The 19485-nt window shown below is 41.2% G+C and overlaps 1 protein-coding gene across 2 annotated transcripts in view; it reads left to right on the top strand.

Annotated features, from left to right (window-relative positions):
* GLTP (glycolipid transfer protein) overlaps window positions 1–19485 on the top strand; it is a 102025-nt gene that overhangs the window by 30959 nt on the left and 51581 nt on the right. Inside the window, exon 1 of one of the 2 annotated variants that reach the window (XM_056528869.1) lies at window positions 226–417. The exons of the other annotated variant lie outside the window; for it this stretch is intronic. Coding sequence (XP_056384844.1) covers window positions 315–417 — 103 coding nt within the window. The 5' untranslated portion in view covers window positions 226–314. Of the gene's footprint in view, window positions 1–225; window positions 418–19485 lie in introns of those variants that run through there. 2 annotated transcript variants of the gene reach the window in all.

Genomic DNA, 19485 nt, shown 5'->3' with positions numbered 1-19485 from the left:
GTATTATTTATTCACAGGAGTGAAAACGAGCGCCACTCTTCTCTATGACCAGGAGGCATTTGGCTGAGCTCCTGCAGGGCACACGGCGAACTTCCCGGTGTTGCTCACACGGGTGACGTCACCATCCAAAGCGGTATTTTCTGATTGGCTATCGATGTCCACGCTGATTGGACGCGGCGCATTCTGATAGCCCCGCCCTCTCAGTCAGCTGTATAGGAGAGGGCTGAGTAGTATAGTTCCGTGTTGGTCAGAGTCCCGAGCACGGAGGGGTAACATTGACAGGCGGCACTCAGCAGTTCTCTCGGGGCCTCAGCATGGCTCTCCTCCTTCTACACCAGTTCAAGCCATTACCTGCCGACAAGCAGATAGACACCGCTAGCTTCTTAGAGTCCGTCTCCCACCTACCTTCGTTTTTCGGTAAGTCCTGTCATGTTAGCCGTGACGTGACCCTTCATTTAAAAGTTGCATTACCCTTTAGTACAGTCTTCTTATTCAGTCATAAATTCTTTGGTAGGTTATTGCCTTAGATAGGTAATAGATATGTGCTAGGGTAACATCCTTCATAGGTTACAGGGGTTTAAATGTAAAAAAATAAATAAATAAAAAAAAATATATATATGTGTATACACACAATATTATTTTAATAAATGTGATGTATTCTGTCCTATCAGCCAACTCTCTCCATAGCAGTGTTTCCCAACCCAGTGTGACTCCAGCTGTTGAAAAACTACAACTCCCAGCAAGCCCGGACAGCCAAAGGCTGTCCGGGCTCGCTGGGAGTTGTAGTTTTGCAACAGCTGGAGACATCCCAATGGGGTAAACATAGTAATACCTAGGAAATGCAAAGGGATTCATAGTAAATTTATTAAGAATAAAATCTATAGCTTCTGCCCTATTATTATTATTATTTTGTGACATGGTATGAAACCATAGGCCAGTGTTTCCCAACCAGGGGGGCCTTCAGCTTATGCAAAACTACAACTTCAAGCATGCCCCGGACAGCCAAAGACTGAGCATGCTGGGAGTTGTAGTTTTACAGCAGCTAGAGGCACCCTGGTTGGGAAAGTCTGCCATAGCCACTCCACGTGCCGCTGTGCGCACTTACTTCTGACCTATATTCACGGAACGTCAGGACCTAGACATGCTGACATCATTTTGGCTTGTTTTGAGGACCATTCGTAATTCCATCAGATAAAAGAAGGAACTCAATCGTATATTTCTTGCTAAGACTGGGTTCACACTGCGTTAAGCAGGGTCAGTCCTAATTTAAGCACCTGGAAAGGTACTGGCATATTCGTTTCATGACTCCATAGACCCTCATTTACTGACAGAGGCCAAAAATTGGGTCATTTTGTCATTCCGGCCTCCATTTGGGACATATGCATTTAAGTTTGATGGATTGAATAGCACCGATGTACAAGCTATTCCATTCGGGTGGATCGTGTGTTAAAAATAAATAAAATTTAATAAATAAAAAAATAAATAAATATACGGTATATATACACATGTATGCTGTGGAAACCGGCATGTATGTATGTGTATATATATTTTATTTATTTATTTTTATTTTTAACACACATATATGTTTGGGCACTGGTCAGAGCCTCAAAACAGGGATCCCAAAGGAAAAGGTTTCCATTTTTTACTAAAGCCATTTTAGTTTTTGTTAAGAAATCTGTTCAGATTCTACAGCAACTGCTGTTATTGCTATTTGCAAAAGTGACTATTGTAGTGCGTTTTCATATATAGTGAAACAGGGAGCCAACTTGGTGTTGTAGTTGCTCCTTCATGTATTTTTTTTTTTTTTTTATTGTAAGCCTGATCTATTATGAGTACTATAGGAAACTGACCTTTCTCTTATATTACAGAAAAGCCAATACCTCACCCAGCCTTATCTCCTTACAATGTCAGCCTTGCTGAAAGGGCTAAGTAAATACCACATAATTGCATAATCGAAGAGCCGTCTGACTGGTTATAGGGCATTATGTACCACCCTGACTTGTATAAAACACTTTTTATATAAGCTGCACAAGGCTGCTGGCTACGTGTGTTTTCAGAAAAATTTGTTGTCATATAAGTATTGATAATGTTGAGCTGTACTGTCTTGCACAGTACATTATTTAGATAGCAGTACTTCCTACCACACTCTGATTGTATTGAGATAACTTGGTTTATATACTGTCATTTGCATAGCACAATAGTCCTGTTATAAATATTGATGATCTCCTCTATTAACTATTAGTAGGTTCCTTTTCCCAGCATTGTTCCTTCCTTCTATATATTCAGATGTGGACTGTCAATTCTAGGACATGTTTATAATGTGGAGCAATCTTTAGAAAAAAGCTAGACACTTTGATGGCACTGGATGCTTTCTAAAAAATCATGGCATATCCTAATGATATGCCACCAGTGTTTGTGCTGGGACAACCAATTTTCCACTTTATTATTTGTGTTTTTTAATATGCCTTTATGGCAAATAATATTATTTTAGCTTTTCCATATCAGCTGCTGTACAGACAGTTAGGCTCCTTTCACACTATATGTTGCTTCGTTTTTAAAAACCCATTACAATGTCCCGTTAAGAAAACCCTTAGAAACGGCCGTTAAGTCCCATTCAAGCCTATGGGATTTTTTGATTATCCGTCATCACCCGTTATGAATAACGGACGTTATTTGTGATGGGAGAAAAAACGTCACCTTCACTCATTTTTCTCCCGTCACAAATAACGTCCGTTATTTATAACGGGTGATAACGGATAATCAAAAAATCCCATAGGCTTGAATGGGATTTTTTATAATGGCTGTTTTTAAGGGTTTTCTTAACAGGACATTGTAACGAGCCTTTAAAAAGGAGCAACATATAGTGTGAAAGGAGCCTTACATAAACAACAATAAGGTTGTGAGACAACTCCGGTTGTCTCATTTTTTGCCCCGTATACAGTTTTCTGACCGGACCTAAAACCGTGGTATACCACGGTTCTAGGTCCGGTCAGAAAACCATATGGGGGGGGGGGGAGAGAAATGAGACAACCGGAGCAAGCGTTTGACTCCGGTCGGCTCATTGAAATGAATGGGGTTCGGGCCGGATCCGGCTGGGATACAGGAGCGGCTGGATTTTGCCCCTCCCAACCAGATCCAGCAACTGTACACTACAAAGTGTGAAATCACCCTAACCTATCCATACAGAGTGAACCCTCACTAGCTTGGCTTAGGAGCCATAATTCCATGTATATTACAGTTAATGCACTTTAAATAAATGTTTTTTAAACCTTCCAGTTGATAAAGTTTTAGAGGGTCCCTATATAGGGTTGTACTATACAATGTAACTAGACAGCTGGTGTACAGCCTCACCCTGAAACCTTTACAGTGATAATGTTATTGCTACTAATGTGCTGATTCTTTCAGGTCTATTGTTTTAGTTTTTTCCAGACCTCACCTCTCATTTGCTTGCCTGACATCACTTTTACAGCAGTCAAATGAGAGAAATGTAGATTTCTAGAATCCTGTACTCTATACTGTACACATGAGAACTTTCCTGGTACTTTACACCTCATTCTCCTCCTTTTTTTTTTTTTTTTTTTTTTTTTTTAACACTGACTTCTAAATGTTTGACTGATCTGACCGTCCTTTATAAATGTTGCCTTCATTGTCGGATGACAAGCCCTTCTATTGTCCGTGTTGGAGAGCTCAGCCAGAAATACATGTATATTACTCTTTGTGGGTAACAATGCTTTGCCACCGTGTAGGAATGAATGGCTGGTATGTATTTCATGCCTAAACATGGATATTTTCACACCCTGTCTGATTCCTTTCTCTTCCCTCACAATAGACTCTTCTCTATACACCTAAATCTAAAGTTTAGTATAATGAATTTTAATTGTCGAAAAGAATAAAAACAAGCGGACACAAACTTTTTCAAGATACATTGGGTGAGATTTATCAAAGCTCATGCAGAGGAACAGTTGCCCATAACAACCAATTAGATTGCTACATTCATTTTTAAAAGGCCACTGAATAATGAAAACTGTATTCTAATTGGCTGCTATAGACAACTAAAAACAATTGTACCAAGGTAATGGGGAAGTGCTCTTAAAACATTATATTTTTATTATTTTTCCATCTCGTATAAAATACACCAAAATATGTGAACCCATTTAAATCATGCATCCGAATATCATCAGAACCGATTAAATAGAAATTATTTGTATCAGAAAACATCTAATTGCCATCCCAACGTGTTTCTGCTGCGTATAACAGTTTTCTCAGGGGATAAATCAGTGGTATGGGGGAGATAACTAGGAGCCTATTTCACAATCGCTCACCAGTTCATCCCAACAGACAAGAACTAATGATGAGTTTGCAACACCTATTATAAAGTCCCTTCTGTAAATATGGTTATAGATGCCGATAAGGGAAACAGATGACCTATTACAGTTGAAAGTCATAGGTTCACAATAGATGCAAACCCTCATCCTGACAAAAAGTGCATCAAATAACCAAAGGGAAATACAATTAATACCGGGCACATCCAAATCCTGAGGGAAAACAGCAGCCCTTCAGGAGGAACAGGTCATGTCCGGAAGTTAGGCGAGAAGGCGAGACGGAGCGCTACCTGCAGTGGCAGGGAGCCATGACTTGTGGCTACTTGCTATAGGCAATTACTCTGCTTTTCCTCTATACAGGTTTTCATAAATCTCCCCCATACACCTTTGGGTCACCTAACTGCTAGTCAGTAGTCACTGGATGATTAATCTAAATTGATTATTTACTGTAGATGATGTATATAAAATGACATGCAGATTATAGCTAATACAGCATATTTAACTCTCCCTACACTGACAGAACCAGATGTTGTCAAACTAGTAGTACTAGAATTAAGTAATCATAGAGAAGCAATAAGTAACTTGAAATTGTTAAAATGCTGATCTAGCGCAACAGCCTTGATGTAGAAGGAGCTCTAATATAAAATGAATGCTTACTTCCAGTTATTCACTTGAAAAAAAATCTTTAGCGTGTAAATTAAAGGGAATCTGTCATCAGTATTGCCCGCACTGACCTTTTAGTACAGGCTTATAGTGTGGGTGAAAATGGTACTTACTGTTCTGCGCTCCATTGCTCTGTTCCTCCATTATGTGTTTTTATTTATTTTTTATATGCTAATTAGCAGGTTTGGTGCAGGCATCTGTCTTCTTCCGGCATCTACTGAGCATGTGCCAAAAGGAGGCAGAGGAAGGATTATTAAAGGGTACCTCTCATCAAATAAACTTTTGATATATTTTAGATTAATGAATGTTAAATAACTTTCCAATAGCACGTTAATGAAAAATATGCTTCTTTCTATTGTATTTTTCCCAATCAGTCCTGTCAGCAAGCATTTCTGACTCATGATGGAGTCCCAAACATGCTGTGAACAAAGCAGGCTGGCCGCTCGTAGTGTTTAGGACTCCAGCATGAGTCTGAAATGCTTGCTGCCAGGACTGGTAGGGAGACCCGTAGTGGTCATTTCTTCAAAGTGGAAAATTAAATAGAAAGAAGCATATTTTTTAATAACATGCAATTGTAAAGTTATTCTGCATACATTAATCGATAATATATAAAAAGTTTTTTTGATGAGAGGTACCCTTTAACCCCTTAACGACGCAGGACGTATATTTATGTCCTGCGCCGTCTCCCGCGATATGAAGCGGGATCGCGCCGCGATCCCGCATCATATCGCGTGGGTCCCGGCGCTAATCAACGGCCGGGACCCGCGGCTAATACCACACATCGCCGATCGCGGCGATGTGCGGTATTAACCCTTTAGAAGCGGCGGTCAAAGCTGACCGCCGCTTCTAAAGTGAAACTGAAAGTATCCCGGCTGTTCGGGACCGCCGCGGTGAAATCGCGGCGTCCCGAACAGCTGATCGGACACCGGGAGGGCTCTTACCTGCCTCCTCGGTGTCCGATCGACGAATGACTGCTCCGTGCCTGAGATCCAGGCAGGAGCAGTCAAGCGCCGATAATGCTGATCACAGGCGTGTTAATACACGCCTGTGATCAGGATGAGAGATCAGTGTGTGCAGTGTTATAGGTCCCTATGGGACCTATAACACTGCAAAAAAAAGTTAAAAAAAAAGTGTTAATAAAGGTCATTTAACCCCTTCCCTAATAAAAGTTTGAATCACCCCCCTTTTTCCATAAAAAAAATAAAACAGTGTAAAAAAAATAAATAAATAAACATATGTGGTATCGCCGCGTGCGTAAATGTCCGAACTATAAAAATATATCCTTAATTAAGCCGTACGGTCAATGGCGTACGCGCAAAAAAATTCCAAAGTCCAAAAAAGCGTATTTTGGTAACTTTTTATAACATTAAAAAATGAATAAAAAGTGATCAAAAAGTCCGATCAAAACAATCATACCAATAAAAACTTCAGATCACGGCGCAAAAAATGAGTCCTCATACCGCCCCGTACGTGGAAAAATAAAAGTTATAGGGGTCAGAAGATGACATTTTTAAACGTATAAATTTTCCTGCATGTAGTTATGATTTTTTCCAGAAGTGCGACAAAATCAAACCTATATAAGTAGGGTATCATTTTAACCGTATGGACCTACAGAATAATGATAAGGTGTCATTTTTACCGAAATATGCACTGCGTAGAAACGGAAGCCCCCAAAAGTTACAAAATGGCGTTTTTTTTTTCGATTTTGTCGCACAATGATTTTTTTTTTTTCCGTTTCGCCGTGCATTTTTGGGTAAAATGACTAATGTCACTGGAAAGTAGAATTGGTGATGCAAAAAATAAGCCATAATATGGATTTTTAGGTGGAAAATTGAAAGGGTTATGATTTTTAAAAGGTAAGGAGGAAAAAACGAAAGTGCAAAAACGGAAAAACCCTGAGTCCTTAAGGGGTTAAGGCAGGTTGGACAGAGGAACAATGTGCACTTTGAATTTGGGAACGAAACCAGCCTGTGCACCAAGCCTGCTAATTAGCATATAATGGACAAACTGCGCCACAGAGCACAGAATTATTTTCAGCCATGTTACCCGCACTACAAGCTTTTACCAACAGGTTTGTGTCTGATACTGATGACAGATTATCTTTTAAAGTTTCTAATCTAGAATTAGAAATAGCTCTATGCTGCATACTTTATTACCTCAATAGCAAGAGGTTGTCCTGAGATCTAAAAACAGATTGTCCCTCATTTACTAAGAGTGTCTGTCTGGATTTTACTAATGTGAAATGTTTTCTCAGACTTGCAGGATTCCACTTTATTTACTGTGGAGATTCACAGATTTAAAAGTTGAATTCAATAGTAAATAGGGTGGGTTGTGAAGCCACGCACCTTTTTGAGCCAGCCACGTCCCCTTTGCGGCAGACATTGCCCCTTTTTTGGCTTTTCACAATGCCATGTCGGGTTTGTCGGATTTTCATGTCGCAGACACTATGGGGGAGATTTATCAAAACCTGTGCAGAGGAAGAGTGGTGCAGTTGCCCATAGCAACCAATCAGCTTGTGTCTTTCATTTTTAGAGGCCTGATTGGTTGCTATGGGCAACTGCACCACTCTCTTCCTCTGCACATATTTTGATAAATCTCCCCCATATTTACCTATATAAATAAATATATTACCAAAAACACATGTAAAATGCATGTTACATGTCGATAAATGAGTGTGTTTGTTTTGTGTGGTCTTTTTATTTTATTTTTTTCACAAAAGCCTTGTTCTGATGTGGATATAAAGTTACAACTATAAAGCCTATAACTCCCACCAAGCTATAAATTTAGACCTGAATTGTTTGTGTACAGAGGAGTAAATTCTGTGCATATACTGAGAAACTGAATTGCTGGTGTGAATTTAAAGGGGAACTCCGGTGGAAAAAAATGTTTTCAAATCAACTGGTGCAAGAAAGTTTAAACAGATTTGTAAATTACTTCTATTTAAAAATCTTAACCCTTCTAGTACAGCTGCTGTATACTACAGATATACTACAGAGAAACTTCTGAAGTTCTTTCCAGCCTGACAACAGTCCTCTCTGCTGACACCTCTGTCCATGTCAGGAACTGTCCAGAGCAGGAGAGGTTTTCTATGGGGATTTGCTTCTAATATGGACAGTTCCTGACACTGAAAGAGGTGTCAGCAGAAAGCACTGTTGTCAGACAGAAAAGAAATTCAAAAATGTCTCTGTTTTATACAGCAGCTAATAAGTACTGGAAGGATCAAAAAAATGTAAAGGGTACCTCTCATCAAATAAACTTTTGATATATTTTAGATTAATGAATGTTAAATAACTTTCCAATAGCATGTTAATGAAAAATATGCTTCTTTCTATTGTATTTTTCCCAATCAGTCCTGTCAGCAAGCATTTCTGACTCATGATGGAGTCCTAAACACTCAGAGCTGCCAGCATGCTTTGTTCACAGCCAAACGGGCTGTGAACAAAGCCGGCTGGCAGCTCTGAGTGTTCTACTTTGTGAACAAAGCAGACTGGCAGCTCGTAGTGTTTAGGACTCCTGCATGAGTCTGAAATGCTTGCTGCCAGGACTGGTAGGGAGACCCCTAGTGGTCATTTCTTCAAAGTGGAAAATTAAATAGAAAGAAGCATATTTTTTAATAACATGCAATTGTAAAGTTATTCTGCATACATTAATCTATAATATATCAAAAGTTTTTTTGATGAGAGGTACCCTTTAATGGAAGTAATTTACAAATCTGTTTAACTTTCAGGCACCAGTTGATTTGAAAACATTTGTTTTCTACTTGTTTCCACCAGAGTTCACCTTTTTAAGACTGTTCTGTAACTCTGTACCAGGACTGGTGATCGGATGTTTCACTTCAGTCGTTTGTAATGAACCCTAATTACGTGTACGCCTAACAAAAGACTAGGAGTCCATATTAAATTCTTAATATCTCTTTGTTAGTGTAGTTTGTCTCCTGCAGATGTACTTGTTTTTCACAACTGTCCTGTCCACAGCTATGCCTCATTTTTTTTTTGTAAGTCTTGCCTAGTATATATGGAATGCATAATGTCAACCGATATAAGATTTTGTGGACATTGAGGGGAAGTTATCACTGCTTGCACATTTTTCTACAACACACTAATTCTTGTCTTAAACACTGGAATAAGTCACATCTTCTGTAGAAATAAGAAATGCAACATTTTTGTTTTAAACTAGTTTTCTAGTAACAAGCATTGATTAAATTCCTCTTTGTTTTAATGTATTTTCCTGTTTAAAAGGAATGTCATCAGAAAATGACCTATGTTTTAAATCAAGTTTTTACCTTAACCCCTTAAGGACGCAGGGTTTTTCCGTTTTTGCATTTTAATTTTTTTCCCATCACTTTCTAAAAATCATAACACTTTAAATTTTGCACATAAAATTCCATATGATGGCTTAATTTTTTTGCACCACCAATTCTACTTTGCAGTGACATTAGTCATTTTACCAAAAAATCCATGGGGTAACGGAAAAAAAATTCATTGTGCGACAAAATTGAACAAAAAATTTAATTTTGTAACTCTTGGGGGCTTCAGTTTTTACGCAGTGCATTTTTCGGTAAAAATGACACCTTATCTTTATTCTGTAAGTCCATACGGTTAAAATGATACCCTACTTATATAGGTTGGATATTGTCGTACTTCAGAAAAAAATCATAACTACATGCAGGAAAATTTATACCTTAAAAATTCTGATCTTCTAACCCCTATAACTTTTAAATTTTTCCGCGTACGGGCCGGTATGAGGACTCATTTTTTGTGCAGTGTTCTGAAGTTTTTATCTGTACCATTTTTGTATTGATCGGACTTTTCAATCGCTTTTTATTCATTTTTTTTTCATGACATAAAAAGTGACCAAAAATACGCTATGTTGGACTTTGGAATTTTTTTGCGCGTACGCCATTGACCGGCGGTTTAATTAACGATATATTCGGACATTTCTGCACACGGCGATACCACATATGTTTATTTTTATTTACAGTTTTTTTAATGGGAAAAGGGGGGTGATTCAAACTTTTATTAGGGAAGGGGTTAAATATCCTATTTACATTTTTTTTTTTTTTTGGCAGTGTAATAGCTCCCATATCTCCTATAACACTGCACACACTGATCTTTTACCCTGATCCCTGCAAAGCCATAGCTTTGCATTGATCAGCGAGATAGGGGCTCGATTGCTGAAAAATGGCAATCGGACGTGACTGAGCAAGGTAAGGGGGTCTCCGCTCGTGTCTCACAATGTCCCGATCAGCCCGACTGAGTTGCTGGGAAGCGTTTACTTTCATTTTTAGATGCAGCAATCAACTTTGATCACCACGTCTGAAGGGTTAATAGCGTGCGGCACAACGATCGGTGCCGCACGCTATTAGCCCAGGGTCCTGGCCATCGTTAGCAGCCGGGAACGACCCGGTGTGATGCAGGGTCACAGTGTGAACCCGTTTTAAACACCGGGACCGGGTGTAGGGCGTACAGGTATCCTTAAGGAGTTAAATGTATATATTTAACCTGTTAAAGGGGTATTCCAGGAAAAAAAAATTTTTATTTATTTTCATCAACTGGCTCCAGAAAGTTAAACAGATTTGTAAATTACTTCTATTAAAAAATCTTACGCCTTCCAATAATTATCAGCTGCTGAAGTTGAGTTGTTCTTTTCTGTCTGGCAACAGTGCTCTTTCTGACATCTCTGCTTGTCTCAGGAACTCCATGGACAGTTCCCGAGACAGGTGTCATCAGAGAGCACTTAGAAAAGAGCAACTCCACTTCAGCAGCTCATAAGTACTGAAAGGATTAAGATTTTTTAATAGAAGTAATTTACTAATCTGTTTAACTTCCTGGAACCAGATGATATATGAAATTTTTTTTTTCCTGGATAACCCCTTTTAGGATGAAGGGGGTACAGATACGCCCTTGCGTCCTGGTACATAGGGCCCAAGGGCGTACCTGTATGCCCTGAATCCTTAAGTGGCTTTGAAGCACACTCACTGCTTATGCATTCAACCCTTTAGATGCCGTGATCAATGCCGATCTCGGCATCTAAAGTGGAAGATGGCGGCAGCTCAGTGGAGCTCACAGAACCCACAACGTGATTGCGGGGGTTCTGTAAGCCAAAATGGTAGAGTAGGGTCCCCTTACCTGCCTCCTGCTGCCCGATCGCTGATTCAATGATTTAACCTGGCGCAGCTAGGCTGTAGAAGTGGATTGCCGATCTTGCTGTGTAATGCTATGCCATAGGCATAGCATTGTACAGTAAATGCAATCTAATGATTGCATATAAACATCCCCTATGTGGACTTAAAAAGTGTAAAATAAAAAGTTTCTAAAAGTATATAAAATGGCCTAATAAAAAATCCCACCTTTTATTTTCCCATTTGACAAAAAATGTAAAAATTTTTTACATATTTGGTATCACTGCGTGCATATACGGTATGTCCAAACTATTAAAATGTCATGTTTATGACCCCGCACTGTAAACAGCGTAAACATAAAAAAAATATACCAAACACCAAAAATACATTTTTTTGTTTTTTAATAGTCATATATTGTGGAAAAAAATTATAAAAAGCGATCAAAAAGTCCCATCAAAGTAATAGAAAAACTATATTCCCTTTTCGTGTATTGGAACTAAACCAAAAATGGAGTAACAAAAAGGCAAATAGGACATAATGTCACACCAAACTCCAAAAATGGGCTGGACAAAATTATTGGCACCCTTTCAAAATTGTGGAAAATAAGATTGGTTAAAGCCTTTTAACCCCTTAAGGACCAAGGGCGTACAGGTACGCCTTTGCTCCCTGGTACTTAAGGACCAAGGACGTACCTGTACGCCCGTGGGAATTTCGGTCCCCGCCGCGCGCCGGGCGGGGATCGCGCCGGGGTGACTGCTGATATCTATCAGCAGGCACCCCGCGCAAATGCCCAGGGGGGTCATTAGACCCCCCCATGTCGGCGATCGGCACAAATCGCAAGTGAATTCACACTTGCGATTTGCGCCGATTCCGGGTCATACGGGTCTATGGTGACCCGGTGACCCGGAATAGAAGGGGGATCGCAGGTGTCTTAGACACCCACGATCCCCCTGTAGCGATAGGAGTGAGGTGGCAGAGTTGCCACCCCTCCTATCTCTGCTATTGGTGGTCTAGACGCGACCACCAATAGCAGATCGGGGGCAGAGGGGTTTACTTTCGGTTTCCCCGTCCTGCCCTCCCACAATAGGCGGGGCAGAACGGGGAAACCGACAGGGACCGGCGCCGAAGATCCACTTACCCATCGGCGACGGCAGCGGCGACAATCAGCGGCGGCAGCGGGCGACGATCGGCGGAAGAAGAGGACCGCGACGCAGCTCCCTGGATCCAACGGAAGCCGGTGAGTTACTTAGCAACATCTGGAGGGCTACAGTCTGAGACCACTATAGTGGTCTCTAAACTGTAACCCTCCAGATGTTGCAAAACTACAACTCCCAGCATGCCCAGAGAGCTGTTTAGGCTTGCTGGGAGTTGCAGTTTTGCAACAGCTGGAGGTCTAAAGTTTGAGACCACTGCAAAGTGATCTCTATACTGTGCACCTCCAGATCTTGCAAAACTACAACTCCCAGCATGCCCAGACAGCAGTTTGCTGTCTGGGCATGCTGGGAGTTGTAGTTTTGCAACATCTGGAGGTCCACAGTTTGGAGACCACTATGCAGTGGTCTCTAAACTATAGCTCTACAGATGTTGCAAAACTGCAACTCCCAGCAAGCCTAAACAGCAAACAGCTGTCTCTGCATGCTGGGAGTTGTAGTTGCGATCCCTCCAGCTGTTGCATAACTACATCTCCCAGCATGCCTTTCGGCGATCAGTACATGCTGGGAGTTGAAGTTTTGCAACAGCTGGAGGCACACTGGTTGGAAAATACTGAGTTAGGTAACAGAACCTAACTGAAGGTTTTCCAACCAGTGTGCCTCCAGCTGTTGCAAAAGTACAACTCCCAGCATGCACGGTCTGTCAGTACATGCTAGGAGTTGTAGTTTTGAAACAACTGGAGGTTTGCCCCCCCATGTGAACGTACAGGGTACATTCACACTGGCGGGTTTACAGTAAGTTTTCCGCTTCAAGTTTGGGCTGTGGCAAATTTTTCACCGCAGAGCAAACTCCTAGCGGTAAATTCACTGTAAACCCGCCAGTGTGAATGTACCCTAAAAACACTACACTTACACATAATAAAGAGTAAAACACTACATATACACCCCCTTACACTGTCCCCCCTAATAAAAAACGTATTGTACGGCAGTGTTTCCAAAACAGAGCCTCCAGCTGTTGCAAAACAACAACTCCCAGCATTTCCGGACAGCCACTGACTGTCCAGGCATGCTGGGAGTTTAGCAACAGCTGGAGGCACCCTGTTTGGGAATCACTGGCGTAGAATACCCCTATGTCCACCCCTGTGCAATCCCTAATTTAGTCCTCAAATGCGCATGGCGCTCTCTCACTTCGGAGCCCTGTCGTATTTCAAGGAAACAGTTTAGGGCCACATATAGGGTATCGCCGTACTCGGGAGAAATTGCGTTACTAATTTTGGGGGCTTTTTTTCCTTTTACCCCTTATGAAAAAGAAAAGTTGGGGTCTACACCAGCCTGTTAGTGTAAAAAAAAAAAATTTTTTTTACACTAACATGCTGGTGTTGTCCTTTACTTTTTATTTTCACGGGAGGTAAAAGGAAAAAAAGACCCCCAAAATTTGTAACGCAATTTCTCCTGAGTACGGAGATACCCCATATGTAGGCGTAAAATGCTCTGCGGGCGCACAACAAGGCTCAGGAGTGAGAGCGCACTATGTACATTTGAGGCCTAAATTGGTGATTTGCACAGGGGTGGCTGATTTTACAGTGGTTCTGACATAAACACAAAACAATAAATACAGACATGTGACCCCATTTTGGAAACGACACCCCTCACGGATCGTAACAAGGGGTATAGTGAGCCTGAACACCCCACAGGTGTTTGACAAATTTTCATTAAAGTTGGATGGGAAAGTGAAGAAGAAAAAAATTTTTTTTCACTAAAATGCTGGTGTCACCCTAAATTTTTCATTTTCACAAGGGAAAATAAGCCCCCCCCCCAAAAAAAAAAAAAATTTGTAACCCAATTTCTTCTGAGTAAGAGCATACCCCATATGTGGATGTAAAGTGCTCTATGGGTGCACTACAATGCTCAGAAGAGAAGGAGCGCCATTGGGATTTTGAAGAGAAAATTTGTCCGGAATTGAAGGCCACTTGTGTTTACAAAGCCCCCATGGTACCAGAACAATGTACCCCCCCATATGTGACCCCATTTTGGAAACTACACCCCTCATGTAATGTAATAAGGGGTACAGTGAGCATTTACGCCCCACAGGTGTCTGACAGATTTTTGGAACAGTGATCCGTGAAAATGAAAAATGTAATTTTCCATTTGCACAGCCCACTCTCCCAAAGATCTGTCAAACGCCAGTGGGGTGTAAATGCTCACTGCACCACTTATTAAATTCTGTGAGGGGTGTAGTTTCCAAAATGGGGTCACATGTGGGGGGGGGGGTCCACTGTATTGGCACCACGGGGGGCTTTGTAAATGCACATGGCCCCTGACTACCATTCCAAACGAATTCTCTCCAAAAGCTCAATGGTGCTCCTCCTCTTCTGAGCATTGTAGTTCGCACGTAGTGCACTTCAGGTCCACTTATGGGGTACCTCCATACTCAGAAGAGATGGGGTTACAAATTTTGGGGGTATTTTCTGCTATTAACCCTTGCAAAAATGTGAAATTTGGGGGGAAACACACATTTTAGTGAAAATTTTTTTATTTTTTTTACATATGCAAAAGTCGTGAAACCCGTGTGGGGTATTAAGGCTCACTTTATTCCTTGTTACGTTCCTCAAGGGGTCTAGTTTCCAAAATGGTATGCCATGTGTTTTTTTTTTTTTTTTTTTTTTTTTGCTGTTCTGGCACCATAGGGGCTTCCTAAATGCGACATGCCCCCCGAGCAAAATTTGCTCTCAAAAAGTCAAATATCACTCCTTCTCTTCGGAGCATTGTAGTTCGCCCGTAATGCACTTCATGCCAACTTATGGGGTACCTCCATACTCAGAAGAGATGGGGTTACAAATTTTGGGGGGTATTTTCTGCTATTAACCCTTGCAAAAATGTGAAATTTGGGGGGAAACACACATTTTAGTGAAAAAAAATATATTTTTTTTACATATGCAAAAGTCGTGAAACACCTGTGGGGTATTAAGGCTCACTTTATTCCTTGTTACATTCCCCAAGGGGTCTAGTTTCCAAAATGGTATGCCATGTGGGTTATTTTTGCTGTTCTGGTACCATAGGGGCTTCCTAAATGCAACATGCCCCCCAAAAACCATTTCTGAAAAACGTACTCTCCAAAATCCCCTTGTCGCTTCTGAGCCCTCTACTGCGCCCGCCGAACACTTAACGTAGACATATGAGGTATGTGCTTACTCAAGAGAAATTGGGCTACAAATATAAGTATACATTTTCTCCTTTTACCCCTTGTAAAAATTCAAAAATTGGGTTTACAAGAACATGCGAGTGTAAAAAATAAAGATTGTGAATTTTCTCCTTCTCTTTGCTGCTATTCCTGTGAAACACCTAAAGGGTTAAAACACTTACTGATTGTCATTTTGAATACTTTGGGGGGTGTAGTTTTTATAATGGGGTCATTTGTGGGGCATTTCTAATGGGAAGACCCTTCAAATCCACTTCAAACCTGAACTGGTCTCTGAAAAAAGCGAGGTTCAAAATTTTGTGAAAAATTGGAAAATTGCTGCTGAACTTTGAAGCCCTCTGGTGTCTTCCAAAAGTAAAAACAAATTTTATGATGCAAACATAAAGTAGACATATTGGAAATGTGAATAAAAAAAAAATATTTTGAATATCCATTTTCCTTACAAGCAGAGAGCTTCAAAGTTAGAAAAATGCCAAATTTTCATTTTTTTTCATCAAATTTTGGGATTTTTCACCAAGAAAGGATGCAAGTTACCACAAAATTTTACCACTATGTTAAAGTAGAATATGTCACGAAAAAACAATCTCAGAATCAGATTGATAACTAAAAGCATTCCAGAGTTATTAATGTTTAAAGTGACAGTGGTCAGATGTGCAAAAAACGCTCTGGTCCTAAGGTGTAAAATAGCCTGGTCCTTAAGGGGTTAAACTCACCTGGGGCAAGTAACAGGTGTGAGCAATATAAAAATCATGCCTGAAAGCAGATAAAAAGGAGAGCATGTCACTTAGTCTTTGCATTGTGTGTCTGTGTGTGCCACACTAAGCATGGACAACAGAAAGAGGAGAAGAGAACTGTCTGAGGACTTGAGAACCAAAATTGTGGAAAAAATATCAACAATCTCAAGGTTACAAGTCCATCTCCAGAGATCTAGATTTCCCTTTGTCCACAGTGCGCAACATTATCAAGTAGTTTGCAACCTTTGGCACTGTAGCTAATCTCCCTGGGCGTGGACGGAAGAGAAAAATTGAAGTGTCAACGCAGGATAGTCCAGATGGTGGATAAGCAGCTCCAAATATATTTAACCCCTTAACGACGCAGGACGTATATTTACGTCCTGCGCCGGCTCCCGCGATATGAAGCGGGATCGCGCCGCGATCCCGCATCATATCGCGTCGGTCCCGGCGCTAATCAACGGCCGGGACCCGCGGCTAATACCACACATCGCCGATCGCGGCGATGTGCGGTATTAACCCTTTAGAAGCGGCGGTCAAAGCCGACCGCCGCTTCTAAAGTGAAAGTGCTCAGTCGGGCTGTTCGGGACCGCCGCGGTGAAATCGCGGCGTCCCGAACAGCTGATCGGACACCGGGAGGGCTCTTACCTGCCTCCTCGGTGTCCGATCGACGAATGACTGCTCCGTGCCTGAGATCCAGGCAGGAGCAGTCAAGCGCCGATAATGCTGATCACAGGCGTGTTAATGCACGCCAGTGATCAGCATTAGAGATCAGTGTGTGCAGTGTTATAGGTCCCTATGGGACCTATAACACTGCAAAAAAAATGTTAAAAAAAAGTGTTAATAAAGGTCATTTAACCCCTTCCCTAATAAAAGTTTGAATCACCCCCCTTTTCCCATAAAAAAAATAAAACGGTGTAAAAAAAATAAAAAATAAACATATGTGGTATCGCCGCGTGCGTAAATGTCCGAACTATAAAAATATATCATTAATTAAGCCGTACGGTCAATGGCGTACGCGCAAAAAAATTCCAAAGTCCAAAAAAGCGTATTTTGGTCACTTTTTAGATCATTAAAAAGTGATCAAAAAGTCCGATCAAAACAAAAATCACACCGATAAAAACTTCAGATCACGGCGCAAAAAATGAGTCCTCATACCACCCCATACGTGGAAAAATAAAAAAGTTATAGGGGTCAGAACATGACATTTTTAAACGTATAAATTTTCCTGCATGTAGTTATGATTTTTTCCAGAAGTGCGACAAAATCAAACCTATATAAGTAGGGTATCATTTTAACCGTATGGACCTACAGAATAATAAGGTGTAATTTTTACCGAAATATGCACTGCGTAGAAATGAAAGCCCCCAAAAGTTACAAAATGGCGTTTTTTTTTCGATTTTGTCGCACAATGATTTTTTTTTTCCGTTTCGCTGTGCATTTTTGGGTAAAATGACTAATGTCACTGCAAAGTAGAATTGGCGACGCAAAAAATAAGCCATATTATGGATTTTTAGGTGGAAAATTGAAAGGGTTATGATTTTTAAAAGGTAAGGAGGAAAAAACGAAAGTGCAAAAACGGAAAAACCCTGAGTCCTTAAGGGGGTAAAATATAAAAAAATATAAGGGGAAACCTTAGTAAACATAGTGGGAAAAAATTGTAGGGACAGGGGTGTGGAAATGTAAATAAAAACAAAAAAACCTACTTGTCCAAGGGACTAAAGTGGAACACAATCTACTTGTCCCTCAAGAAAATCCACTTGTCCTGGTAGATAAAATAATTTTCACCAAAATAGTACGATTTCCCCCCCCCCCCCACTAGACCACCAGGGATGGATTTAAGATCCCTTTAGACACTGCTGTCAACTTAGACAGCGGTGATCTAATGGTTTAATAGTGGCCACAGCGATCGCAGTATGCCAGGCTATTAGTGGCGGGAGGGAGAGCTGTAGCTGGCTCCTTTTTATGCCCGAGGCAAGCACCCCCCATCTGACCCCCTATAACTCCCAATTTTTCCATATACAGGGATGAGGGTAATCTTGTGTGACATGATCTGTAGTTTTTATCTGAACTTTTATTAGGAAAGGGGCTTATTCACATATATAAGCACTTCTTAAAATATTTTAATCCACTATTTTTCAGTCTTCATAGGGACTTATATATGGAGTCTTTTGATTGGATAACAGTGAACGCCGCTGTGTTGCTGCGGGGGCGGGGGGGGGGGGGGGGGGGTCTGCTTCTCCAGTGTATGTGCTGCATTTTATTTACTCTAATTTAAATGTCCGAAAATGCTGGGAGTTGCATTTAGTTATTTCCCAGCATGCCCTGATGCAGCCTACGGTTGTGTGGGTGTTGCAGCATGTTGCACTGTATAGTAGGACAGTTAAGGTTATTGTAGGACATGCTGGGAGTTGAAGTTTTGGTTTGTCAGCTGCAGAGCCATAGGCTGTGTCAAGGAATACTGGGAATTGCAGTTAGTAACTACAACACCCAGCATGCCCTGATACAGCCTATGGCTCTGCAACTGACCCGAACCAAAACTACAACTCCCAGCATGTTACACTTTATAGTTCTACAGTTTAGGTTACGGTGCAACATGCTGGGAGTTGTAGTTTTGGTTCGGGCGTGTTTGCGTGCATCCGTGGGGCTCTTGGTCGGCGGTTGAGTATGAAGGTGGTGGGATTCTGAGGGTGCAATTCAGTACGGGTGGCCAGAAGCCACTAAAAATTAAATAAAATTAGATATCACAACTGGCAGCAGCACTTATCAGTCCGCCCCTGTACAAAACATACATGCATACACATATCATACATACACCGGCCACTGCCCCCTATATTATACATTACATACATACATCATACATACACTCGCAGCTGCCCCATCATACATTGCATACACCATACACACATCATTTATACACATACACTCACACCATACATATGCACATATCATACATACACCTGCTGCTGCCCCCTATATCATACATTACATACAGACACCATACACACATCATATATATACACATGACACATACACCATACATATGCACACATCATACATACACCCGCCACTGATACACCCCCTCACCTAATCATACATTACATACATATACAACCAACCTTCCCGCCGCCTGCATGCTCGGCCTCCTCACCTGAGCCGGTGTGAGGTGAAATCCCCAGCCCGTGCAGTGCAGTCTCCTCACACACGTCCTCCCCCCCGCTCTGTATTTTCCCCCCGTGAATACTTGAAACCTCCCCGCGATAAATGAGGTCCTGTGTAGACAGAGCAGGGGGAAGGG

This window comes from Hyla sarda, chromosome 1, assembly GCF_029499605.1.
Source record: "Hyla sarda isolate aHylSar1 chromosome 1, aHylSar1.hap1, whole genome shotgun sequence".
NCBI classification, from domain to species: Eukaryota; Metazoa; Chordata; class Amphibia; order Anura; family Hylidae; genus Hyla; species Hyla sarda.
The sequence above is the reverse complement of the archived record's forward strand: the minus strand, read 5'-3'. Positions and strand labels throughout refer to the sequence as shown.